Source organism: Elephas maximus, chromosome 22, assembly GCF_024166365.1.
Source record: "Elephas maximus indicus isolate mEleMax1 chromosome 22, mEleMax1 primary haplotype, whole genome shotgun sequence".
NCBI classification, from domain to species: Eukaryota; Metazoa; Chordata; class Mammalia; order Proboscidea; family Elephantidae; genus Elephas; species Elephas maximus.
This window is the reverse complement of record NC_064840.1, coordinates 11,040,612-11,066,147: the sequence shown is the minus strand read 5'-3', so window position 1 is coordinate 11,066,147 and position 25,536 is coordinate 11,040,612. Positions and strand designations below refer to the sequence as shown.

Sequence of the window (25,536 nt, the reverse complement as noted above, 5' to 3'; positions counted from 1 at the left end):
TCTGAAAAATCAGCCATTGAAAACCCTGTGGAGCACAGCTCTACTCTGGCACACATGGGGTTGCCATGAGTCGGAATCAATTCAAGGCCAACTGCTTTTTTTTTTTTAACTATCAGGAACTCTCCATTTATTATGTCATTGAAATCTCTCAGTAACTCTATGAAGCAGTTACTATTGTCCCCGTTTTTTCAGACAAGGAAGCAGACACTCAGAGAGGTAAAATGACTTGTCTAAGTCTCCCCAGCTGGAGCGGGACGGAGTCAAGATCTGAATGCTGGGCTGAATTGGTTAAAAAGCTACTGCACTCTTCCGGGTAGGTGCTTTCTTCCACACCATGTTGCTTCTTAAAAAGTGTTTTATCTCAATGGGGGAAACAAAAGCATAATACGCCAGGTCAGATACGCCAATATTTACCTCAGCTTTCGCCACGTGTATGAATATCAGCCTGATAGGCTTGTCTCCTGTGCCTGGTATCATGGATTGAATTGTGTCCCCCCAAAATATGTGTCAACTTGGCTAGGCCATGATTCCCAGGATTGTGTGGTTGTCCTCCATTTTGTGATCTGCTGTGATTTTCCTACGTGTTGTAAATCCTAATCTCTGCCTGTAGTTAACGAGGCGAGATTAAAGGAAAAAAAAAAAGCCCCGCTGCCATGGAGTTGATTCCAATTCATAGAGACCCTATAAGACAGAGGCAAGATTAGGCCATGTTAAAGAGGATTAGGGTGGGATGTAAACCATTATTCAAGTCACATCCCTGATCCAATGTAAGAGGAGTTTCCCTGGGGTGTGGCCTGCATCACCTTTTTATCTTACAAGAGATAAAAGGAGAGAGAATCGAGCAGAGAGACAGGAGACCTCATGCCACCAAGAAAGAAGTTCTGGGAGCAGAGCACGTCCTTCGGACCCGAGGTCCCTGTGCTGAGAAACTTCTAGGTTATGGGAAGATTGATGACAAGGACCTTCCCCCCAGAACCGACAGAGAGGGAGCCTTTTCTGGGAGCCGGCACCCTGAATTCGGACTTCTAGCCTCCTAGACTGTGAGAGAATAAATTTCCGTTTGTTAAAGCCATCTACTTGTGGTACTTCTGTTGTAGCAGCAGGAGATAACTAAGACAGCCGGAGAAGGAGGTCAGTCATTGTAGGGATGGAAACAGGTGTCTTTTCGATGCCACTCATGAGTGACTGGTGGTGGCTGCTCGGGACGCTGCACTGAGGATTCAGAAGTCACTTCTAGGCTCTGTCAGAAAGATGCTGTATTGACTACTGATGTCTGTCACGAGCACAGGAAGAGAGTGACGACACGTATCTCCTCCCGTTTCCATGAGGCCTGTGTGGCCCTAATTGGTACCTCTGTCCACCTGGTGGTAGCTGGCTGAATTGTAGGAAAAACTGATCCATTTTTGTTGTTAGTTGTTGTATAGTCAGCTGCAACTCATAGTGACCTTAAGTCAGTAGTGTCACTAAGGGTGGTGTCACCCAGTGCGGTAACTCATGGTGTCATCCCCGCCCAAGAACCGCCTCCTGTACCAGACCATACAGAATTCTTAGTCATGTTTTTTGTATTAATGTGACCCTTAAATGGTTAATTCCCATATATCACCCCTTCTTTTCCATTAATTACTACTTCATCCTTGAAAAGTTACTGATGCAGGTTCACAAATCCTAATTACCACAATATTGTAGGTAACACATCAGAAATTTTGACAAAATCGGCAACTATAAAAACACCGGCAGCAATGAAAACAAAACCCGTGCTTGTAGCTTCTGCGGCTGAAACCGTGTGATTCGACGCGTCACTGTAATTGGGTAATAATGACAGCTCTGACTGGAGGGCATTAGAAGGCTCAAAACGTAAATTAGCATAGAGTTGTAGCCTTATGGGCATATTGATACACGTGAGCTGAGCTCACAAAAAATGTTTTTCATAACTATAGGGATATTTTTATAAAAAATAATAAATTTCCACTGAAACGCCGTACAAAAATTTTATAGACACTCATTTTGGTGTCACCCCTGACAGTATCGCCCAGTGTGGTCTCCGCCCCCCATCCCCTTAGTGATGCCACTGCTTAAGGATAACAGAATGAAACGTTGCCCGGACCTGCACCGTCTTCATGATCGTTGCCATGTTCGAGTCCATTGTTACAGCTATTGCATCCATCTATCTTACTGAGGGTTCCCCTCATTTCTACTTTATCAACCACGATGTCCTTTTCTAGCCATTGGTCTTTCCTGATGGTGTGTCCAAAGCAAACAAGACAAAGTCTCACCGATCTCGATTCTAAGCAGCACCCTGGTTGTATTTCTTCTAAGACTGACTCGTTCGTTCTTCTGACAGTCCACCATGTATTCAATATTCTTCACCAACACAGTAATTGGAATGCATCAATTATTCTTCTGTCTTCCTTTTTCATTGTCCAGCTTGCCCACGCATATGAGACAATTAAAACAGCCTGGGGGCCAGCTTAGTCATCAATATGACATCAACATTATGGCAGTGTTTTTCCAATCATGAAGAGGGGTGGAGAGCACAAGGCATCAACTAGGAAGTACTTTCAAATATTTAAAAATGCACACCCTGTCCCCAGGGCATAGCTGAATTTGGGTAGTTTGAAAAAAATCTCCCCAAGTGATTCTAATGTGCTGACTTTGGCTTCCTGCCCTTTTCAGGACGAGAAATGGACACTGTCTCCAACTTGACCTGGAAGAGAATTTTCTGTGGGATCTAATTTGCATTCCTTCTGGGAAGTAACCAACATTTCTGATAAACTGCTTAAGCACTTTCGGGCCAGATGCTCATTAAACTCTGAATATCTGAGTAGGCATGTGCCCTGGCAGGGAGGAAGACCTTCTAGAAACCAGAAAGGACAAACACAGACCACCAGTCGTCCTGGGTATTCCTACTTTATTTGTGGCTACATCATCACAAAGAAAGGCGGTGGCCGGCTCTGCATGCACCGGCGGGTTTGTGTATTCTAGGCAGGGATGCGGTTACATTTGTCGGGAGAACGTGCCCCGCTAGGGCGCTGAGAGCTTGCTGCACGCTCATTCCAGCGCCAACGCCGCACGTCAGACTTGGGCGACACAGCCAGCATGCTTTTCTCTTAGGGTGAAACTGCGAGAGGGAGGGGGGCTGAGAGTGAGGGTCAGAGAGGGACTCATGGGGAGAGAAAGGGATCAAGAGGAAAGATAATGGCCAGAGGTGTGGGCCACCTTGGGGATGGCGAAGAGCTTGATGTGTAGAAAAATGCTTATTCAAGGCAAGAAATGAGTGTCTTTCAGTGAATTATGCAGGCAGCCGGAGTGGAGGGCGCTGAAGGGCACGCTGAACTGCACGAGGTTGGCAGAAGCGAGAGTTTTACTATCTGTCTGGTGACTTACAGAGAATGGTGGTGGCTTGGATATAGTGGAAGAGTTTTCAGGGTGGAAGACTTGATGGAACTTGGGAAACCCCAGCGTTTCTCACTGTCCTCAAATTTATAACACTGGTCCTCATCACCTTTTCCTTCTTTATTTGAGGAAGAAAGATTGATTATGATGGAAAAGCCTTGGTGTCAAGATCTGCCACTCTCTAAAGTTTTATATCCATGATGGTATTTGATTCTTGGTAAAGAGAGTGTAAAAGGCAGAAAGAGACTGAGACAGAGAGCGAGACTAAGAGAGACACAGGGTGCTTCCAAGTAAGACACAAAGTACGAGAAAGTCAAAGAGAGTAGCGGGGGTGAACGTTGGTTCAGTTAAATAAAGGCGAGGAAGGAGGCAGGATGGGGCTTTGGAGGAGCCCCCCTTGGGCCCATAGCTCTGGAGTCTTCTAAATGCCTCCTGTGCCCACTTGGGGAGGTCTATGGGGGCATCTACACCGCTCAGGGGAGGCTGCCATGTGGCTGGGCAGTGCCAGAGGCTGGCCCAGGCCCGGAGGGTACCAGGCTCTGCCCCCAGGAGAAGTGGGTGGTTTTGAAGAAGCACATGGCTAGGAGGCTTTGGGCCTTTGCCAGTTTCTCTGAGTTTGTGGTCAGGCTGGTGAGAGGTGGTGAGGGGGTGAGGCTGTGTTAAGATACACTTTTTTTTTTTTGCTAGTATCCTCCCTTAAAAAAAAAAAAAAAGGAGGGGGGAGAGAGGTGGGGAAAAAAGAGAGAAGAGGCGAGAGGCTGAGGAAGGGAGAATCGAATGTGGGAGGGAAAGCGAGGAGAGGAGGAAAAGAGAGAAGATGAAAGGTGATAGACAGGAAGTGTTTTTTTTTTTTTTGCTAGGAAGTAAACAAGTGGCCTCTTAAGAGGCAGGGAGAGGGTACAAAGTCCTTTTGCATATTCTGTGTCCCTTACTTGATGTGTTAGGAACAAGGAACATGGGTTCCTAGTCACCAGGTAGTTTAAACACTGGGGTCTCTTTTCCTGGCAATTGGGGTGCCTGTTTTGGAGGGCGGAGTCCCTGGGTGGTGCAAAACGTTAAGGTGTTGGGCTGCTAACTGGAGGCTGAAGGTTCCAGTCACCCAGAGGTGCCTCAGAAGGAAGGCCTGGCAATCTAGTGCCAAAAAAATCACCCACTGAAAACCCTAGGGAGTGCAGCTCTACTCTGACATATACTGGGTTGCCATGAGTCACAGTCGACTCGGCAGCAACTTGTTTGTTTGTTCCAGAGGAGCGGTGGGAGCCAGGGTGCTCTATGTCTGCCCTGGGCTCACCCTCAAAGCCTTGTCCGTGTGTGCTCATAACTGAGGGCGGACAGACATGACCTGGGAAACTGAAAGGTTGTTCCAGGCCAGGAGGGTCTCAAAACAGCCCCAAAGAACCTTGGTAATTTAGCCTGACGGAGAGGTTATTAAAGGAACACCTTCTGTGTAAAGACCTCCTTCCCACCCTCGCTGCTCTATCCTGCAGGGACCGGTGGGGGTGGGGAGCTGCTCTCAGAGCCTGAAGCCCGGATCAGGGCGAGGAGACGGTCTTTGGCAGCCATGCCAAGGTTGAGGGGAGACCTTCAAGGCAGGCTCAGGGAGGGTGGAGGAAGCATGGGGGAGGTGGGCATAAAGAGAGAGACCAGAGTGCAGAGGGCAGCAGGGGCAGGCGGAGGGGGGCCTGGGCATGGGGGGCATGGAGTCGGGGACCTGGGCATCACCCTAATCGCTTGACACGTGGTTCTCGTTCTGGAGCTGGTGCCAGCGCTCAATTTTCTTGTCCTTGTTTTTCAGACACTCGTACCAGTGTTTTAAGCGCTCGCCCTTGGCTGAGATGCCCAGGTGGCAGCCTCCTGGAGGACAAGAGAGGGAGGGAGACAGCAGGGTCACAGTCGTGGGACGCATGAGACTCTCATTCTGGACCCATATTTCTTACTGGGGAAAACTGCCACCAAGCAGTGACCCCCTCAGCGACATGGCAGTATAAATGACTCTCTATAGAGGATTAGTTACGATGTCTGTCATTATTATTGTTATCGTTGTGACTGTTGGCCCTCTCTGCCCAGAAGCGACCTACTCAAGACCGTGTAATGCCTCCAACTGTAGCATCAAGTCATAACCTCACTGTCTGTTTTTAAGACCTTCTACCAATGGAAAAGGAGCCCTGGTGGTATAACAGTAATCGCTCGGCTGCTAACTGAAAGGTTGGAAGTTTGAACTCATCCAGCAGCTCTGTGGGAGAAAGACCTTATGATCTGCTCCTGTAAAGGTTACAGTCTCTTATGGGGCAGTTCTACTCTGTTCCAAGGGGTTGCTATGAATCGAAATTGACTCAATGGCATCCAACAACAGCCAACCAAAACCCTCAGTGAGATGGATTGACCCAATAGCCACAAGAGTGGCTCAAATATACCCATGATCATGAAGGTGGGACAGGACCAGGTTATGTCTCGCTGACTTGAGAGCAACAAACAACCACCACCACTAACCATCACCCCACTGGCTGAATGGATCTCCCACTACTTCTGGACACTCACTGGCTGTTTGCAGAGTCAGCGTCACTGGCCTGCCCAGTCCTGCCACCACACCTTTGCACAGGCTGTGTTCCTGCCTGGAGCTCCCTCTCTGCTCCAGCTGTCTTTGTTTTCCTTCCTCATCATTTGGAGGAGGACTGGGAAAATGAAAACCTCCACCCTGGACTTGCAAGTCAATGAAGGAGACCTCCTTTGCCCCCTCTTCTTTGCAGAGAACACAGCCCCCCCTCACCTGTGATTTAATATTCAACCGGATGTGAATTTTTTAGCAAGTTACTGACACGACTCTGCCTCCCTATCTTTGTAAGCACTTTCCTGTGAAGGCATTCCCAAATTGAACCAAGAACATGACCTTGGGCCTGACTTGGCGTTTGGACAATGCAGTTGCCCTCTGCAGCCTGGGTCAGGCTCCTCCCTCCCGGGCGGGACACAGCGTGGTTTTCTCTGGAGGGCACTCACCTATGTAATCGTTGGATTTGCCAATGTCATAGTCCCAGACAGAGATGTCCAGTGACTTCTTCGCCAGGTCACTGTGTTTGATGTCATAGAAAAACTCCTGTAAGCAACAGAGGGAGACACATGCATGAGAGGGGCCCTGAGCTAAGAGGCTGAGCTCATTAGCCAAAGGGAGCCCCCTGAGCCCTGCAGTCTGGATGCAGCGGGGGCTTCCACTCTGAGCCTCTACCCCAGGCCCGGCAGTCCCCTTTCAACAAACACTCCGTACAACAGAGTGCCTCAAGCCTTGTAATCTTCTTTTCAGTGGACTCTCTGTTAGAAATTGGGGAAGGCCAGTGGAGGTTTGTGTGATAGAGCTGGTTCTGCTCAAGCTCCTTTCAAGGCAGATGACCAAGAACTCACTCCTTCCGTCCTGGTAGCTTCTGAAGTGGGTTTCTCCCTCTCTCCCCTGTTTAGGGAATAAGGAGAGAGGAGAGGATGGAGTCTGCCAAGCGGGGTGGCTTTGCCAGAATGAAACTGTGACCAGGATCAGTGCCTACGTCCCCAGGCAATCTGATTTTTAAAAAATAACATTTCTTTCTGATTACATGTTCTTTGTTAGAACAAACAAGGAAGTTTGCAGTTCACCCACCCAAGAATAACCACCGTCGACATGCCCACGTGTGTGCATATGCTGTTGTTGTTAGCTGCCGTGGGGTCGATTCCAACTCACGGCGACGCCAAAGGTGCAGGACTGCGTTCCATAACGTTTTCAAGGCTGTGGCCTTTCAGAAGCCAATCACCCAGGCCCATAGAAATGTATGTGTTTTTAAATGAAATAGCACTGAACATACTGTGGTGTAGCTTCCTTTTTCCATGTCACAACATATGGTAAAAGCCAACTCATTGTGGTAACAAATATTTTTCCGCACCACTGTTGTAATGGCTGGATTTAATGGCTGTGTGACGGTACCTAACCCGGTTTCCGACTGTTGGGTGTTTAGGCCGCTTCCAGTTTCTGTCATGAGTGGTATTGTAAATGGAAACCTTGCAGCTGAGTCATTGTGCACATCTACGATAACTTATTTAGATAAATCCTGAGAAGCGAGTCACTGAGTTTGTAAAATCTTCAGATGGAGGACAGAGGGGGATGCTGTACACCATCTGTGCACCTAAAGAAAACCGATCGTGCAGATGTTTGTTTTAACCAGTTGCCATGGCATCTGTTCCAACTCGCTGTGCCCCCACATGGGTCAGAGTAGGACCGTGCTCCACACCATTCTCAGGGGCTGATTTTTCAGGAGGCGACAGATCACCAGGGCTTTCTTCCGAGGTGCCTCTGGGTGGACTCGAACTTGCAAGCTTTGAGTTAGCAGCCAAGAGCGTTAACCGTTTGCACCACCTAGGGACTCCATATTTGCTCGGTATATGCATAAGTCCCAGGAACGGATAATATTTTTGCTTTAGAAGAAAAAGAAGAAGGTGGCTGGGAGCTGGGGTGGTGAAGCAGGTGATTTGGAACTGGATACCCGTTTGTTCTTTTTTGAATTTGGAAATATGTGACTACCTCTTCCAAAAATAAATAAAATTTAAATTAAAAAATTATAAAGGTTTTGGAGTATTTTGACAAACGTTCTTTCACTGCACTTGCACTTTCTCATCAGTAGTGTGTGCATTTCCCCACATGCTCACCAACACTGGGGACCAACATTTTTTATTATTTTATTGTACTTTAGATGAAGGTTTACAGAGCAAACTAGTGTCTCGTTAACAATTAATACACTTATTGTTTTATGATATTGGTTGCCAACCCCACGATACGTCGACACTCTTCCTTCCTGACCTTGGGTTCCCTGTTAGCAGTTTTCTTGTCCCCTCCTACCTTCTTGTCCTTGTCCCTGAGTAGTGTGCACCTTTAGTCATGTTTTGTGGTATGGGCCTGTCTAATCTTTGGCTGAAGGATGAACCTCAGGAGAGACTGCAGTACTGAGTTAAAAGGGTATCTGGGGGCTATACTCTCACAGGTTTCTCCAGTCTGTCAGACCGGTAAGTCTGCTCTTTTTTTGTGTGTGTGAGTTAGAATTTTGTTGTACATTTTTCTCCATCTCTGTCCGGGGCCCTCTATTGTAATCCCTGCCCGAGCTGTCGGTGGTGGTAGCTGGGCACCATCTAGTTGTACTGGACTCAGTCTGGTGGAGGCCATGGTAGATGTGGACCATTAGTCCTTTGGACTAATCTTGCCCTTGTGTCTTTGGTTTTCTTCATTCTCCCTTGCTCCAGATGGAGTGAGACCAGTAGGGTATCTTAGATGGCTGCTCATGAGCTTTTAAGACCCCAGACACTACTCAAAATACAACGCAGAACATTTTCTTTATAAACTATGTTATGCCAATTGAGCTAGATGTTCCCTGAGACCACGGTGGGGGCCAACATTAAAAAGAGTTTTGCACCAGTTTGTTATACGCCATGGGGTTTGGTCTTGATTTATGTTTTCTTTATTGCTGATGTGTTATCATTGTTATACGTATAGGCCATTTGAGGTTTTTTTCATCTTCTGACTTGTTCAGACTCCAGGAAAGGGCAGGGCAGGACAGCAGGAATTGGCCCATTACTTCAAGTTCATGAGTCTAAGGTCAGGGGACCAGCCCAAAGACAGCTGGGGAACATGAAGGGGTCAATTAACTGGTGGAGTGATTTCTCTGGGCTCTGCCTATTTACATACTACATTCCCTGTGTGTGTGTGAATACTACCATCGTTGTTGTTGTTAGTTGCCATTGAGTCAGCTCCAACTCATGGTGACCTTGCGTACAACAGAATGAAATGCTGTCTGGTTCTGTGCCATCTTCAAGATTGTAGCACTGTATCAGACAATGTTCTGGTGTGATCTATAAGGTTTTCATTGGCTCATTTTTACAAGTGGATCACCAGGCCTTTCTTCCCAGTTGGTCTTAGTCTGGAAGCTCCACTGAAACCTGTTCACCACAGGTGACCCAGCTGGTATTTGAAATACCGATGGCATAGCTTCCAACATCATAGCAACACATAAGCCACCACAGTGTGACAAACTGACAGATGGGTGGTGGTGGTTTAGATTACACCTTATACTTGTTTCCACTCTTTGCTCCCTTTAATCCTCTGTTAAGTCAAAAGATGTTTACAGGCCCCCGTTATCTGACAGGCTTGCCAACAGATGACTGAAGTCCAGAGGGACAGCACAAGGTGGAAAGATGCACAATGAATGGATGAGGGGTATCTGTAGGAAGTACCACTTAAGCTGGGTCTTAAGGGATGACTAGGAGTTTGCCAGAGAGAAAAAGGAGGGACGTTCAGGACAAGAGACCAGCAGGTACAAAGGCTGAGAGGTGTATCAGAGACCTGCATGGAGTTTAGAATGACTTGAGGATGGGGTGTCTGAGACAGGGGAAGGGTGGGAGGTGAGTTAGACCCACTGTTGGGTTATTTAGCAAAGGGAGTGACAAACTCAGATTTGTGTTTTAGAAAGCTCACACTTACATGTAGGATGTACTAAACACAGGGAAGCAAGTCAGGCGTCTGTTGCAATGGTCCAAGTGTAGGATGCCAGGGACTGGACCAAGGCAGTGACAGTGAGAACACAGAGGGAGGAGCATGGTCAACAGGTATATAGACAGTAGCTTCAGTAGGACTCGAAGCACTGGATGGATGTGGGGAATAAGGGAGAGGGAGAGGGCAATGCCAGCTGGGTGGATAGTCAAGGCCACTGCTGCCCCTATTTATTAGAATTGATAAAGACTAGGAGACTAGAATTGGTAAAGACCTTGGGGATGAAAGAATTCAATATCTCTCCAAACTCAGCTTTCTCCCTATGGCATTCCTAATCTGTGGGCATTTGGTTTAGGCTTGGTTGTCTCCAGTGACAAGGAACTCATTACTTCTCCTTTAAATAAATTGGGTTGATTTATGAGAGAGTTTTTGTTTTTCCTAATGTGATTTAAAACATTTTAGTAGGGAGTCTGTGTCTCCCTCACACCTGGGCACTATCCTAGGACATGACAAGAAATGGGCAGCCTTACCTCATTAAATTCTGGGTTCAAGGTTTTCTTCTTAATTTGAGTCTTGTGTTTGGCCTTCTTTCCCATATCCGGTTTCAGCCAGCTGAGAGGAGACAGAAAAGGCTGTTTGGATGAAGTTTAATGAATAAGGAAAGCCCTGTGAAGACCCCAGAGGCCCCTCCCAGTGTTCTGATGGACAAACCAGAAAGTGAGTCAACACTGATAATGCCCAATATGAACTGTAGGTGTATTGAACCCTCACACAAAGCCTAGGTTTTAGAACTATGATCATCCCATTTTACATATAAGGAAACTGAGGGTCCAGAGACATTGAGACATGTGCTCCAGGTCACACAGCTGAGAAATGATGAATTTGGAATCTGAACCCAGCTCTGCTTCTTCTAGAATCTGTGTTCTCAGTCACCACTTCCTCCCAATGGGTCAAATTGAGAGCCATGGCTGGTGGCTCCTGGTCACCCACCATCTAGTACCCCTTAGGCTGCCACTGAGTCCTGGAAAGATGCTGGATGAGAAAGAGGGTAATGGGGAGAATGATTCAAGCAAACCAGTTTGCATGTGGCTGGGATTTAATTGCATGTAGGATGGCATCCATAAGCTAATTTTCTTTCTCGGGCCATCTGAGGACAAAACCAAATTAATCTTGGAAATCAAATTCAGCCCTGACATGTGTGTCTTTTGTTAACTAAATCCTCATTCGAAGAAAGTCTGGAGGAACGTCCACGCTCTCCTGCCTTTCAGCCAAGGGCTTGGGGGAAGTATTGCTTTCTGCTGTCAGAGGCTCTGGTGGGAGTGGGGTGTCTCCCAGGCTGGAGAGAACATTAATAAGTACTCTTTGCCATGAGTAATATTAGTGATGGCCATTACCGATGATCACAATGGCAAGCATTTATTGAGCACTTACTATATACCAGGCACCATGAAAAGAGGAGAAACTGACTGAGCTGCTGGATTCCGAATTTACCCCCATGCTCTGGCCAAGGCCATGCTTCCCATGGGCTGCTCCTGGCCAGCAACTTAGCCAGCAGGGGTGCTGAGGCAGGCCCATTCCTGGGAGATGTAAAGTTCCTCTAATGGGTGACTTTGCACTCCAGGATTCCACATGGCCCTGGTTGAAACTTCCTTAAAACTGCACTGACATCCAAGACTCTTCTTCCTCATTCTTTCTTCCTTCCCCCTCTCCTTACAGGGTGTCAGTCTGTGGGCTCTACCAGCCTCCTCTGGCGTCCTCCCAGTTCCCCCTCACAGGCATTTTCCCAATAAATCTCTTGCATGTCTAATCCTTTCTTGGTGTCTGCTTTTTGGAGGACCTGAACTAATGTAAAATATCACTCTCCCCATTTTACAGAGGAGGACACTGAGGCCCAGAGAGGTTAAGCCAAGAGCCCAGAGTAATACCAAAACCAAACCCAAACCCTCTGCCATCGAGTCGATTCTGACTCATAGCAACCCTATAGGACAGAGCAGAACTGCCCCCATAGAGTTTCCAAGGAGCGCCTGGGGGATTTGAACTGCCAACCTTTTGGCTAGCAGCTGTCGCTCTTATCCACTATGCCACCAGGGTTTCCCAAGTAATACAGCTAGAGAATATTAGAGACTATCCTTGGGAGGTGCAAGTGGTTGACACACGTGGCTGTTAAGTGAAAGGCTGGAAATCTGAGTCCACCTAGAGGTGCTTCAGAAGAAGTCCTGGTGATCTACTTCCAACAATCAGCCATGAAAACCCTGTGGAGCACAAGTCTAATACACGTGGGGTCGCCATGAGTTGGAACCAACCTGATGGCAATGGGTATCAGAGCTGGGATCCAAGCCCAAGAGGTCTTGATCCAGAGTCCATGCTCTCAAGCCTATCTGGGGAAACACACATTCTGCTATCCAAAGGCAAGGAAGAATTCTATGGCGAGGAGATCGATTTCTATCCCAGGCACAACTATAACTGCTCTATATATGATATCTCACGTGAACCATATGTCCCCTCTTGGGGATAAGCAGAACTATTGTTTCCATTTCATCAGTGACGAAACTGAGGCTCAGAGAGGCCACATAACTTTCTTGTTGTCATACGGCTCGCAACTAGCAGAGAGGGAAGTTGAATCCCAGGCTGATACAACGGTGACCATGAGAGAACGCACCTTGAGACCTCCAAGTTCAGGGCTCAGTGTTCTGACATCCATGCCATGTTTGGGCCAAGGCCATGCTACCGGCCAATGACTGAACACAGCAGAGGTACCCAGGCAGGCCTGCTCCTAGGGACCTGGGGCCGACCGGACAGCCAATTTCATCTTGAGGACTCCCTGCCGACCTTGTATCAAGGATGCTTCCATCCAGCTTCCCTCCTCTTCCCTTCTCTCAGGGTCAGAATTGCACTGCTATCCAACAGCTCTCCTAGTCCCCCTACACCCTTTCCTACTTTCCCTCGCGAAGGCATTCCCTCTAAATAAAACTCTTGGATATGTAATCCCCCAGCACCTTCTTCTCAGAGCAGCTGGACTAATACAGATAACCAAGTCTGTTTGATTCCCTGTGACAGAGACTACTGGAATAGCCCCAAAGCCTAAGGTCTTTTTATTTTTTTGAGCCTTTTCAGACTGAATCTGGAAGAAGCCAGATTGCTTCTTTGGCGGTGGGGCTCTGAGCTGCTGGACGGGTGTGAAGCTGACTCTTGGGTGGCACAGCTGGGGTATCACAACCATGCCGATCACCCCTCCTCCACAGGAGGCGACAGAGCCACAAAGCTTCTCCTACAGACAAGTGACACGCCAATCTGACTGCTGGAGACTCCAGCCTCACTCCAGCCAGTTCTGGGCCTCTGTCTCCCTGTGTGACCTTGGGCAGATTTCTTCCGCTCTCTGGGCCTCAGTGGACAATGATCTTGGGGAGGTCTCTGGTTCTCCCTTTCCAAGTATCTGGGTTCCCCATTAGGGGCCACTCAAGGCCCCAAGGCATTGACTCACAGCTTGACGAACGGGTCTGAGTAGCCATTGGCATCCATGGCAGCCAGGTGGACACAGCGAATGATGCCCACAATAAGGCCTCCCTGCTGAGTGCTGTACATGAGGGACACCAGGATCTTGCCACGTTCCTCGATGTCACCAATACGTTCCACTTGCTGCGGGGGGTGGGGAAGAGGACGTGTTAGCCTGGAAGGGGAGGGGACTTTGGGCAGCAGGCATTAGGGAAGAGGCTGGTGTGGGCGGGAGGAGCCTGGCTGGCTAAAGTGGGGTCAGCATCATGGACAGCAGCTGCAGCCCTGTCTCCAGGGAGAGACAAATGGTTAGGGCACTTGCGAGGCAGTCGGATGGGAAAGCCAAGGGGGCCAGTGTGAGGCGGGTAGAGGCAGTTGGCTTTACTTCAACTTGGACACAGATTGAGACTGACATTGATCACAGGTTGATCTGATCCTGGACAATGAATGACTGTAGCTCTGACCCAGGACTGAGCCTTGACCCCGGTCCCTGGCTGATCACTGACTGCTCTCAGGCTTCCCTGAGCCAACTAGTTTCATCATGAGCACAGTCCCTGGGGTCACAAGAAGGGCCTGGCAGAGGGCCTGGATGTTTGGTTCAACCCCATCCCCTGCCAGTCACAGCTTTGAGAGGCCGCCTTACACCCCCACACTCCCAGGTGGGGGCACACCACCACTCCAGTGACATGGAATTGTCAGCGGAGAGTCTGCCAGCAAGGCTGAGGAACTCAGGGTGCATCTCAGGTGTGAGAGCAGGGGGCTCCCCCACCTCAGTGGCTTCATTCAGGGTGAAGAGGGTCCATACTGGTCTCATGTTCTAGAGCCTTGAAGCAAAGGGCAGCTCTCATGGTGAACCAATGGGCAGGTGAGTATGGGAGAGAGTGGAGGAAGGGGCAGGGAGGGGGAGAAGGGAGCTTCCAGGCCAGGCAAGAGGCAGTGTCCACCCCTCCTGTGGCCTTCAGTACCCTCAGAGCTCACCTCCTCCTCATACAGGGCCATGCCTCGGGCTGACCCGGTGGTCCCAGCACGCTTTATCTTCGAGGAAGGAAACAGAAAAGAAAGGTAACATTGTCTACAGGGTCACCTCCCTGAATGAGAAGGACCAGAAGTCCTTCACTCCCCATTAGCACCCAGCACCCTGATGATGGTTTCTCCAAGCTCCTGTGGACCCCTTGCTTCCCCCTTTCAGCTAGACTCTATAACACAAGCCATGTGGCAGACCACGGTAACTAATAACCACCTATGATGTAGATTCTATTACTACCCCCTTTTACAGACAAGGACACTGAGGCTCAGAGTGGTTAAGCCACTTGCTCAAGGTCCCACAGCCAGTAAGGGGCAGAGCACCCCCATACATAAAACAGATAGCATTCCATCTGCTCTGGTTGAAGCGCCACAGGGGTTGGGATCTGACCCACAAGGTGCCTTCTTGCCCCAAGGCTCTTGAGGTTCTTTTGCTGGATTCTAAGGGTCTGGGGGACTCGGTTTGAAAACCACTGGTTAAACTCAATCTACCCACTTTACAGAAGAGGAAAACTGAGGTCCAGGGAGTAGGGGACAGTGCTTACGAGGTCCCAGTCTTTAGTGGGGCACAGTGGGGGCAGTTGGTGGTGGGAGGGTGGAGAGCAAAGAGCAGAAGAAGATCAGCAAGTCCTGTGGCTGCTGAAGCCTCTCCTGCCCTGTGTCCCCCGTTGCTCCAATGCAGCCTCTCCTGCCCTGCACCCCTGTGGCTCTCCCGCAGCCTGTCCTGCCCTGTGCCCCCCCCACAAGGCTCTCCTGTGGTCTGTCCTGTCCTGCACCCCTCATGGCTCTGCTGCGGCCTTTGCTGCCCTGAACCCCTGTGGCTCCGATGCAGCCCCTCCTGCCCTGTGCCCCCTGTGGCTCTCCCACAGCCCCTCCTGCCCTGCGCCCCCTGTGGCTCTCCCACAGCCCCTCCTGCCCTGAACTCCTGTGGCTCTGATGCACCCCTCCTATCCTGCTTCCCCCATGGATCTGAGGCAGCCTCTCCTGCCCTGTGCCCCTGTGGCTCAGTGACTGCCAGCGTCCACCACAGCAAGATGGGTAGACCCAGGAACTGAGGACCTGGGCAGGGTCCTGCCCCTGTCCTGAGCAACTTGGCGTATTGAAGGAGGAAAGGAACAGAAGCCCAAAGAGCCAGCCGTTACCAGGCAAAGCCCCAAATGAAGTGCTTCATGTCCCAGGTTTTCCCTGATGATCTGTTTGGGGCCTGGCATTTGGTGTAAATGCTTCCTTGCAATTTTCCTTGTTGTGTCTGGTTCCCTGGCCTGCACTATAAAAACATGGCATTGCACACGGATATTCCATCCTTGAGTCAGCCATCTGATGGGAGGACGTGGCAGGACTCCCCCTCCTGCCCCCAAGGCTTCCCTGAGGGGAGGTAGCCCTCCCGCCCAGGATGCAGATTGTGGGAGCGGAGGAGGGCTGGTCTCTCACACAGCCCCTGCCTTGTGTGTGACCTTGGGCAGCTTTTCCCCATTCAGGGGCTAATTTGTCCCATTTGTAAAGCAAGCTCTTGCTGGCTGATCTCAAAAATACCTATTTTGGGGTTTCACTTTACCCCGTAAGTCCGAATCTCCAAGAGAGATGCCCACAAATCTTAGTTTGCAAAGCTCTGCTTTCAGAACCCACAGGTGATTCTGAACCCCGATCTGGTCCTTGCTCTTTCTCAAATGATGAGGACAACGGCAAGAATGGTTCTAGTGCTTTATACCTACTATCACACTTAATCCTTATAAGCCCCTGTGCACTTGGTACTATATTATCCCCATTTTATAGCAAGAAAACTGAGGCCCAGAGAGGTTAAGTAATGTGCCTCAGATTATACAGTAAATGGCAGAGTCGGGATTCAAACCCAGGCAGTCTGGCTCCACAGCCCATGCTCCTCAGCATGATGCTAAACTGCCTTCTGCTTATCTGTTTGATGCTTTACAACTTCATGACGGACAGGCGGGCAAGACAGAGTTATTCCTGTAATAACAACACTTATCAATTCATGCCTGGTTATTACTCTCTAGGCTCCGTTCTGATTTCATATTTTATTTCACACAACCCTCCTATGAGGCAGGTACTACAACAATGCCCATTTACAGACAAGAAAGCTGAGGCTCAGAGACATTCATGCCCTTGGCCAACGCCACGAGCCGGGCTTTGAACCCAGACTGGCCACACCGCCCTTCCCAGTTTCACCAAGGAGGAAACTGACATTTGGAGAGATGATGGTAGCACAGGGCTGGTAAAAGGCAGAGCCAGGAGGCAACCTCAGACGTTCTGGCTTGAAGCTGTCACTACATGTTTGTTGCTGAGGAGCCTGTGCTACTCGCCTCTCTGCCGACGCAGAGGAAGGCAGCATCCCCAGCTCCCCTGCCCGCACGAGTCCTGGGGCAAAGGCACTCACCGGGATGACCCGCTCCAGACAGATATTGAAATTCTTCCTCTGGTTGGGCTTCAGCTTCTTGAGCGAGAATCTGGTCTCACCGATAAACTCATTGTGGCCAAATTTGTCCTCATCGCAGACGGAGATCCTGTGGAGAACAGAAAGGGTACCACTGTGGTTGGTGCTGGTAAGAAGAGTGTAATGTGCACAGGAATAATATGATTTCCTATTTACTGAGCACTGGGCCAGGTACAGGAAGGAGCCCTGGTGGCACAGTGGTTAAGTGCTCGGCGGCTAACTGAAAGGTCAGTGGTTTGAACCCACCAGCTGCACCGTGGGAGAAAGATGTGGCCATCTGCTTCTGTAAAGATTACAGCCTTGGAAACCCTATGGGACAGTTCTGTGGGGCAGTGACCTATAGGGTCACTGTGAGTCAGGATCAACGCAACACCAACAAGTTTGGTTTGGTTTTTTTGAGACAGGTACTTTTTTTTTTTAATTGCAGTATTACATGTGGTAAAGTGCACACATTTTAAGTATATAGCTCTATGAATTTTTTACATATGTTTACACCCACGGGACCACCACTCAGATCAAGATATAGAACATTCCAGCCTCCTGAAAACCGTCATTTATCCCTCTAGTCCGACAGATTCATTCGCCTTGTTTTTGTCCTTCATATTAATGGAAGCACACAGTACCCACTGTTTTATGTCTGGCGACTTTCGTTCAATGTTATGTCTGTGAGATTCACCAGATATGCAGCCATGTGTCCTTTTTATTGCCGCATAGACTTCTGTTGTGTAAACAGATACATACCACTTACGATATGTGCACTTTTCCAAATAGATGTTACACTGCCAACAAAAATTTTTACTTAATGTTATAGCTGGTGGGGATATCTTTGGAATAGTCAATTTGGAAAGCAGTTTGCACGTCTTGTAGAGATTGAAAAAAAAACAACCAAACCCACATACCCGATGATCCAGCACTATTCCCCCCTGATTTCTATCCTAAGGAAATACTCATATAACACAAGGAGGCAGGAGGATGCTTGCTGCAACCTTGCCTGCAATAGAGGAAAGCTAAAAATAATCTAAATCTCTATCCACAGGGAACTGGCTAAGTAAACGGGTAAACGTTTACATGAAATTTAAAAAGATGCAAAACAATATCATATATTTTTTATTGATGCATAATTATGCAGCTGAAATATAAAACATGCTTGGGAATGATAACCATAGAATTCAGGATAGCGTTTAGCCTTGGAAAGAGAAGGAAGAAGACAGGATCGGAGTGCTGCAACTTGCATCTCAAGGGCTCGATTTATTTAAAAAAAGACCTGAAGCAAACACAGCAAACTACTAAGATTTTTTAAGGCTGAGTATTTGGCTCATGGATGTTTGTTATATTCTGTACTTTTCTGTTTATTCCTGATATTTAATAATAAAATGATAAAGCCATTCTGTGGAATACTCTGAAGCAGTTAAAACTTAAAAAAAAATAGATCTAAATATCTTCTTACGGCTATAACTCCAAGATATATTGTTATGAAAAAAAGCAAGTTTCAGATACATACAGTATAATACTCTCTCTGTTTTAAATAGTATACCTGTAAATATATACACATATCATAGAAACATATGTATATATGCGTGTGTATATATATGTGTACAGAGCCCTGGTGGCACAATGGTTAAGATCTCAGCGGCAAACAAAAAGGTCGGCAGTTCTAATGCACCTGCCACTCTTTGGAAACCCTATGGAGTAGTTCTACTGGTCCTATAGGTTTGCTATGAGTCTGAATCAACTCGATGGCAATGAGTTTGGGTTTTATATATATGCGTGTGTATATATTATGTGTGTGTATGTGTACGTGTGTGTATATATGTGTGTATGTACGTGTGTGTGTATATATGTGTTATATGTACGTGTGTATATATATACGTGTGTGTATATATGTGTGTGTATGTATGTGTGCATGTGTATGTGTGTGTGTGTGTATACACACATATACATATCCTGTTGGGATGTGCACATACAGTCATCCTTCGGTATCCATGGGGGATTGGTTCCAGGACACCCACAGATACCAAAATCCACAGATGCTGAAGGCCCTCATATAAAATAGAAGCCCTTGTATAAAATGGCTTAGTATTTGCATGTAACCTATATATATCAGCTCTAGGTTACTTATAATACCTAGTACAATGTAAATGCTATGTAAATGGTTGTTATACTGCATTGTGTAGGGAATAACGACAAGAAAAAAAGTCTTTCGTTTTTCTGAATATTTTCGATCTGTGGTTGGTTGAATCTGCAGATTCGGGACCCATGGATATGGAGGGCCAACTGTAAATATATGTATACACTCATGGAAGGAGAAAGGAAACCCAGGCTGGGGAAAGGGGACGCACATTTAAAAGGAGGTTAGCCTTTTTTCATAAATTTTTACAATAAGAATGTATTCATTAATTATATATATAATTTAAAGTGCAATTTAATACAACATTATAAATGACTATAAGATGCAAGTAATATATTGTCAGGTGAGAAAGGTTACTTAAAAGGATACTCCATTTTTATAAACACTCAAGTTAAGAAATTACATACACACACACATACATACACACACATACGTGTGCACATACACACACTCCCATACACAAACTAGATGTCCAGGCATCAAGATGTTAACAGTTAACAGTTTCTCTTATCTGAATTTTCAGAAATTCCTACCAGAAACATACATTGTTCTTGTAGAAGGAAAAAGAAAAAAGACAACGAAGCAGAGGCCTTTTTAAAGCCCGGGCCCCTGGGGCTGCGCCCTGTCTCAGTCCTTCTAGCTCAGTCCCTGCCCAGCGGTACCTGAGGGTCTTCCTCTGCATGTCCTCGTCTGTGATGCCATGATAGACGAGGGTCTCATTCCAGACGGGGTTCCGCGTGTTCCGCAGGGTTTTTGTACGAAGCTTGTTGGACTACAGCCCAGAGAGAAGGACAGAGAGACACCTGCCTCAGCAGGGAGCGAGCACTGAAGCCCATCTTTTGGGCTGATTGGGGTGAGTGGACTGCTTTCCCCTTGGAGTGTCCAGGGGGTCAGTCGCTCCAAATGCATGTTCTCAGGGAGGGGGTGACCTCTAGGGCAAAGGCTACAAAGGTATTAATGTTTGGCCCTGCCCACCCCCTCTCTGGTCCCCCTCCTTGAACTCACAATTAAGATAAGAAATCAAAAATAGCTTCTTTTGAGAAAAAATATTTACAGACCACGAAAGTCACCCACTCCTAGGCAGTGAAGGTATAATTTCTGGGGCATTAGGGGATATTGTTCCCCCAAGTATCACCCTCCTAAACCTGAAATTCCTTAAAGGAGGCAAAGTTTTTCATTTTCTTCTAAAAGAGAAGGCTGGAAATGCAGCTATACCCAGAATTGGCAGTCTGGTGAGAAAATTAATGTACACTAACAAGTAAATAACTCACATCTGACTTTTTGGCATAGCGGGCTTGGATTTAGGAGCGGGCAAAGGGGAGCAGCAAGGGGAAGCAAATGTCACTGGGGAGTTAGAAGGAGTGGTGACCAAACAGTTCACAATTTGGCCGGGTGATGGTCTTTCTTTGACCCAAACAAATAGTGAGGCTGTGTGTGTGTGTGTGTGTGTGTACACATTCTCATTCTCTTATGGAGCATTTGATGTTTGCAGAGATTTTCAGCAGGCTTTCCCCGAGACCATGTGGTCCGTCACCCTTGCTTTTAGGACATCTATGTCAAATTCAAGAAGGAGCCCTGGCAGCACTTAACTGTTGAGTTAAGCGCTTGGCTGCTAACTGAAAGGTCGGTGGTTCAAACCCACCAGCAGCTCCACAGGAGAAAGATGTGGCAGTCTGCTCCCATAAGGATTACAGCCCTGGAAACCCTATGGGGCAGTTCTACTCTGTCACGTAGGGTCACTATGAGTCACAATAGACTAGACAGAAATGAGGTTATGTCAAATTAACACAGCAAAGCAAGCAAACAGATGAAAAAAGAAACTCAAGAAGGCATGCTTCCACTCCCAGCCATGTGCTCTGCGTGGGTCAATCCAAAGAGAGGGAAACATGCCCATGTTCCTTCCCCCAAGCAGAAGAAAGCTCGGAGCGGGTGGAGGGGCAGGGGAACATTTTCTCTCAGTAATGGATCATCCCCTAAAGTGCTCCAACCTAAAATCCGGAGAGAGTTGTGCATTTTGGTGGATAGAAGAGGAGGGTTTGGCTGGGGCATGCAGTGGGTGGGGAAGGTAGACCATGGGCAGCACTGGGGAGCCACTGCAGGTATTTGAGCAGGTGAGGGGCATATCGGGGTACCTGCTTCTCTCGTGGGTCCCAGGTAACTGGCTTGGAGAAATGAGCAGAGCCCCAGCCCCTCAAGGAAGAGTGACTCCTGGCCCAACTCTCCCCCTCACAAGGACTCTGCCACACATGGGGAGGCTTTGGGGGCATGTGAGGCTATTTTAGGCTGTGAGCTGAAAGCCTTAGGTGCCTGCCAGGACCTGTGTGCCTAGTTTGCAGAAGGCTTGGGCCATATGGTACCTTGCTGGCTCCCGGCAGGAGGTGCAGCTTAACGTAGGGATCGGCCAAGCCATTGGAATCCATGGGCTTCAGTCCCTGCAAGAGAAGGAGGCAATGGCGAGGGGGCTTCAGCTGCCACAGGCAATGGGCACAGCCCCTGGCACCTGTCCGGCCCATCCGTTCCCTGTGGGCTTCCTCTTCCAAGGAGAGAGAAGGAACAGCAGCATCATGGAAGGAGGCCTGGAATCAGGCAGGCAGGGTTCAAAGCCTGGCCGTGCCACTTCTGGGCTGTGTGACCTTGGGTAAGTTTCTTAACCTCTCTGAGCCTCGGTTTTCTCACCTGTCAAATGAGGGTGAGAACATTACCTACTTCATGGGGTGGTGAGATTTAGATGTGATACCCCCAGTACGGTGCTTGGCATAGTGCCCGGCACGTAGTAAGCACTCCATAAATGTGCAATTGTTATTGCTAGGATAGTAAGGGTGGGGGAGAAGGCGAGGCTAGACACACCAAGGCACACAGGGGTGAAATAACTTCACCCATATCACATAGCTGGGAAGTGGCAGAGCAGGTCTTTGAACCCAGGAGGTCTGGTGCCTGAGTCCTTGCTTGTTCTTCCATGTGGACCAGACTTGGGGCAGTGGGATCCTGGTCATTACTGCCTTCACCCAGCTTTCTCAGGGTCTGGGGATGATTGGCTCACTGAAGCCTGGATGAGCAGAGGCATTGGCACCCTTGTTTGCCTTCCCCGAACCCCAAGAAACCCACGGTGGTCTTCTCGGTGTCTGCATCAACAGGCCCCCAGCTTGGCTGCCGCTCCAGTTTGATGGCTGTACCAGCAGAAGGAACCAGACAAGCACCTGGGATGTGCGCGTGTGCATGTGTGTGTGTGGGCACGATGTGTACATGTGCGTGCATGTGTGTGTGTGGGGGGCACGTGTGTGCACGTACATGTGCATTGCGTGCATGTGTGTGTGTGGGCATATATGTGTGCAAGTGTGTGGGCATGTATGTATACATGCATGTGTGAGTTTGTGCACAGGATGGGGCCGTTTGCAGCCAGGTCTGCCATCAAGTCGAGCTGTCATAACCCCCCGGCAGTGCCTCGCGGACCCTCCAGAGATGACATGGATGGGCCTGGGCAGATCCTGACTCGTCCTAGGAGCCTGGCTGCTGCAGCTCCCAAGAGGCGGCTGCAGTTCAGCGAGACCCTCTTGGACGGTCCCTGGAGGAAGGCCTCCCCCAAAGGAAGATGACATGGCCAATTCTTGCACTCTTCTCCTCACCGTCGCCATCACAGATGGACTCATCAACAGCATGAGACAGGCCAGGCAACCCCCCCCTCTTCGAGTCCCCTAGAATGATGAGACAGTCTGAGTGGCCCCAGTGTGGCCCCTCACCTACCTTGGCCTTTATAATGGTGCACTGCAGAGAGCTGTTATCCTGGTTGTAGTGAAGGCTGAATTCCAGGGTACCCAGGGTGGCTGAAGCGAGCAGAGACAAGAACCCAGAGAATGTACATTCAGTCAGTCAACAAACATTTCCAGAGCTCTTACTATGTGCCCAGTCTGGGCTAGGCATTGATCTTAGAGAGGACAGGAAGACTCGGGATACCCCATCCTCGTAGACACCCCTCTTCTTTGAAGCCATCTGTACATCAGTGATCATTTAATCAGTTGTGCAATTGCCTAGTTAAGGACTTCCTGTCCTGCCAGGTTGAGAGCACCACAGGGCTGTGGCTGTCATGTGCACTGTTGTGTCCCCACTGTGAGCAGCACAGGGCATGTAAATTCCTCCCCTACCCTGCCAAAAAAAAAAAACAAACATTGCTGTTGAGTTGATTCCGACTTTTAGTGACCCCACAGGACAGAGCAGAACTGCCCCATAGGGTTTCCAAGGAATGGCTGGTGGATTTGAACTGCTGACCTTTCGGTTAGCAGCCAAGTTCTTAACCCCTGTGCCAACAGGACACATAGTGGTTGTTCATTTATTTGCTGAAGGGATAAATGAGTCTTAGCATCTGTGGCTCCCTCTGCCTGGAATGCTCTCCCTCTAGATTCCCACGGGGCTGCCACTTTCTCATTCTCCATGTCTCAGCTTAAATATTACCACCTCAATAATACCCCTCTCTGGTGCATCTAAAACAGACACCCTTATAGTCACTTTTCCTATTTTATTTCCTTCATGGTGCTCTACCTGGTATTTGAAATTAACTCACTGGTATGTTGCCTGTCTCACTCCATTAGGTCAGCCGTCCTGTTTACCTTTGTTTGCTGTGGCACTCCTAGCACTTAGAACGGTGAGTCATCTACCAGTGTGCCCTGTGAAGTACCAACTGCTGTCAAGTCAGTTCCAACTCAGGGCGACCCCATGTGTGTCAGAGTAGAACTGTGTTCCATAGGGTTTTCATGGCTGATTTTTCAGAAGTAGATATCCAGGCCTTTCTTCTGAGGTACTGCTGCGTGGACTTGAACCTCCAACCTTTCAGTTAGCAGCTGAGTACGTTAACTATTTGCACCAGGGACTTGAGACACCCAGTGGGTGCTCAATAAACACTTTTCAAATATATAGATGAGTGAGTGAGGAGTTTAGATCTGAGTATAAAGACTGACTTATGATAAACCGCTGGGGTAAGCTAATAACAAGGACAAGTACGAAGCTGGGAGGGCATCGTCTATGCTTGGTGGGTCGGTAAATGGGGCATTTAAGACAGATGCAAGGAGCAGTGGCCGGTGGTCCAGGGGGAGGACAAGCATGAGGAAAGGCAGGGAGATGGGCCAGACACAGGGCATTTCCACAGCAGAAAGGCCCATAGTTGACAAGGCTGGGGTGGATCCCATGCTTTTCCCTTGGGACGACGGACACATGACCCGTGGGAGAGCACGGGGAGAGAGAGGCAGCTGGATATTTTCCCCAGATCTGCCTCTGATCAGCTCCAGCAGAGTGACTGGCGGTCAGCCCCTCCACTCCCTCGTGTAGGAGCTTGGACAAGTCCCTAAACCTCTCGGAGCCTTGGCCTCCCTGTCTGTAAAGCAGGAACAGTAAAAGCGGCTATTCATAGGGTTGTCGAGGAGACTAAATGATCGAATGCACATAACACACCTAGAATACTGCTGAGCACACAGTAAGTGCTCAATAGGTCTTGGCTCATATCACCTCTGATGTCCATATCACATAACAGAAATTTCTCATGTGTGCTTGGCACTACGTAATAAGTTCCAGTTTACAAAGTACTTTCTCAAAAGGGATCTCAGTTAGCTCTCCCCTCAATCCTGCATGGGATGCCATGCTCTGCTTCCCACTTTACAATGAGGAGAGGTGGCACAATGGGTCAAGGCCATGCCATTGGCCATGGCCTTTGGTCCATTTCTTCTGTGCAGGTCCAGTCTCCCCACTTGACCGGGAGCTCTTAGAGACCCCAGCACAACCCTTGTAACACATACCGGATCCACTTGCCCATCCCTGCCTCCCTCCAGCTCACAAAGGCCACCCCAGCTCTCCTCTGAGGCTCTCAGACATACCAGGAGAGGTGCCACTAGGCTGTGTGTGTATTATGTTTGTGTGTGCACACATGCATGTATGTGTTTATGTGTGTGCTTGTGTGCACGCATGTGAGTGTGCACATGCATGCACACGTGCATAGGCATGTGTGCATGTATATGTGTGTGCATGCACGTACAAGTGTGTGCAAATGAATGCATGTGTGTTTATGTGTGTGCTTGTATGTGTTTGCATGCCTACATGCATGTGCACAGGCATGTCAGTGTGTACAAGTGCGTGTTTACATGCATGCATATGCATAGGTATGCGTGCAAGTGTGCATTTGAGTGTATGCGTGTGCAAGTACACGTGTGCTTGCGTAAGCTGTGTGTGTGTGCATGTGTGTGTGTGCGTATGCTTGTGTACGTTGTCTGTATACACATATGTGTGGCAGACTGGCAGCTGCTTCCCTGGATCATGAGACTCAGGGTGGAAGAGGCACAGAGTGGCACTTACTGAGTCACTGAAAGGAGGGGTGCAAGAGGAAACGTCCAGCAATTTAAAAATCAGGATTACAAATTATTTTTGAAGACATAATTGGAAGAGTTTTGGGAAAACTATTAAAATACAGATACCTAGAAGCGGAATTGCCTGGTCATTTGGTAACTCTGTGTTTCATGTGAAGAAGCGAGAGACTGAGCATCATGGATGTACTCGATGCCACTGAATTGTACGCTTTAA

The 25,536-nt window shown here is 48.4% G+C and overlaps 1 protein-coding gene across 3 annotated transcripts in view; it reads right to left on the bottom strand.

Moving 5' to 3' along the window:
* Positions 1 to 4,096: 4,096 nt before the first annotated feature.
* Positions 4,097 to 25,536, bottom strand: part of RPH3A (rabphilin 3A) — a 284,485-nt gene continuing 263,045 nt past the window's right edge. For all 3 annotated transcript variants that reach the window (XM_049866506.1, XM_049866504.1, XM_049866505.1), the window contains 9 exons: positions 22,720 to 22,799; positions 21,336 to 21,410; positions 19,641 to 19,750; positions 16,794 to 16,920; positions 14,357 to 14,413; positions 13,368 to 13,522; positions 10,417 to 10,498; positions 6,388 to 6,484; positions 4,097 to 5,247 (listed from right to left, as the gene is read on the bottom strand). In XM_049866506.1, the coding sequence (XP_049722463.1) occupies positions 5,117 to 5,247; positions 6,388 to 6,484; positions 10,417 to 10,498; positions 13,368 to 13,522; positions 14,357 to 14,413; positions 16,794 to 16,920; positions 19,641 to 19,750; positions 21,336 to 21,410; positions 22,720 to 22,799 (914 nt within the window). In that variant the 3' untranslated portion in view covers positions 4,097 to 5,116. The remainder of the gene's footprint in view (positions 5,248 to 6,387; positions 6,485 to 10,416; positions 10,499 to 13,367; positions 13,523 to 14,356; positions 14,414 to 16,793; positions 16,921 to 19,640; positions 19,751 to 21,335; positions 21,411 to 22,719; positions 22,800 to 25,536) is intronic.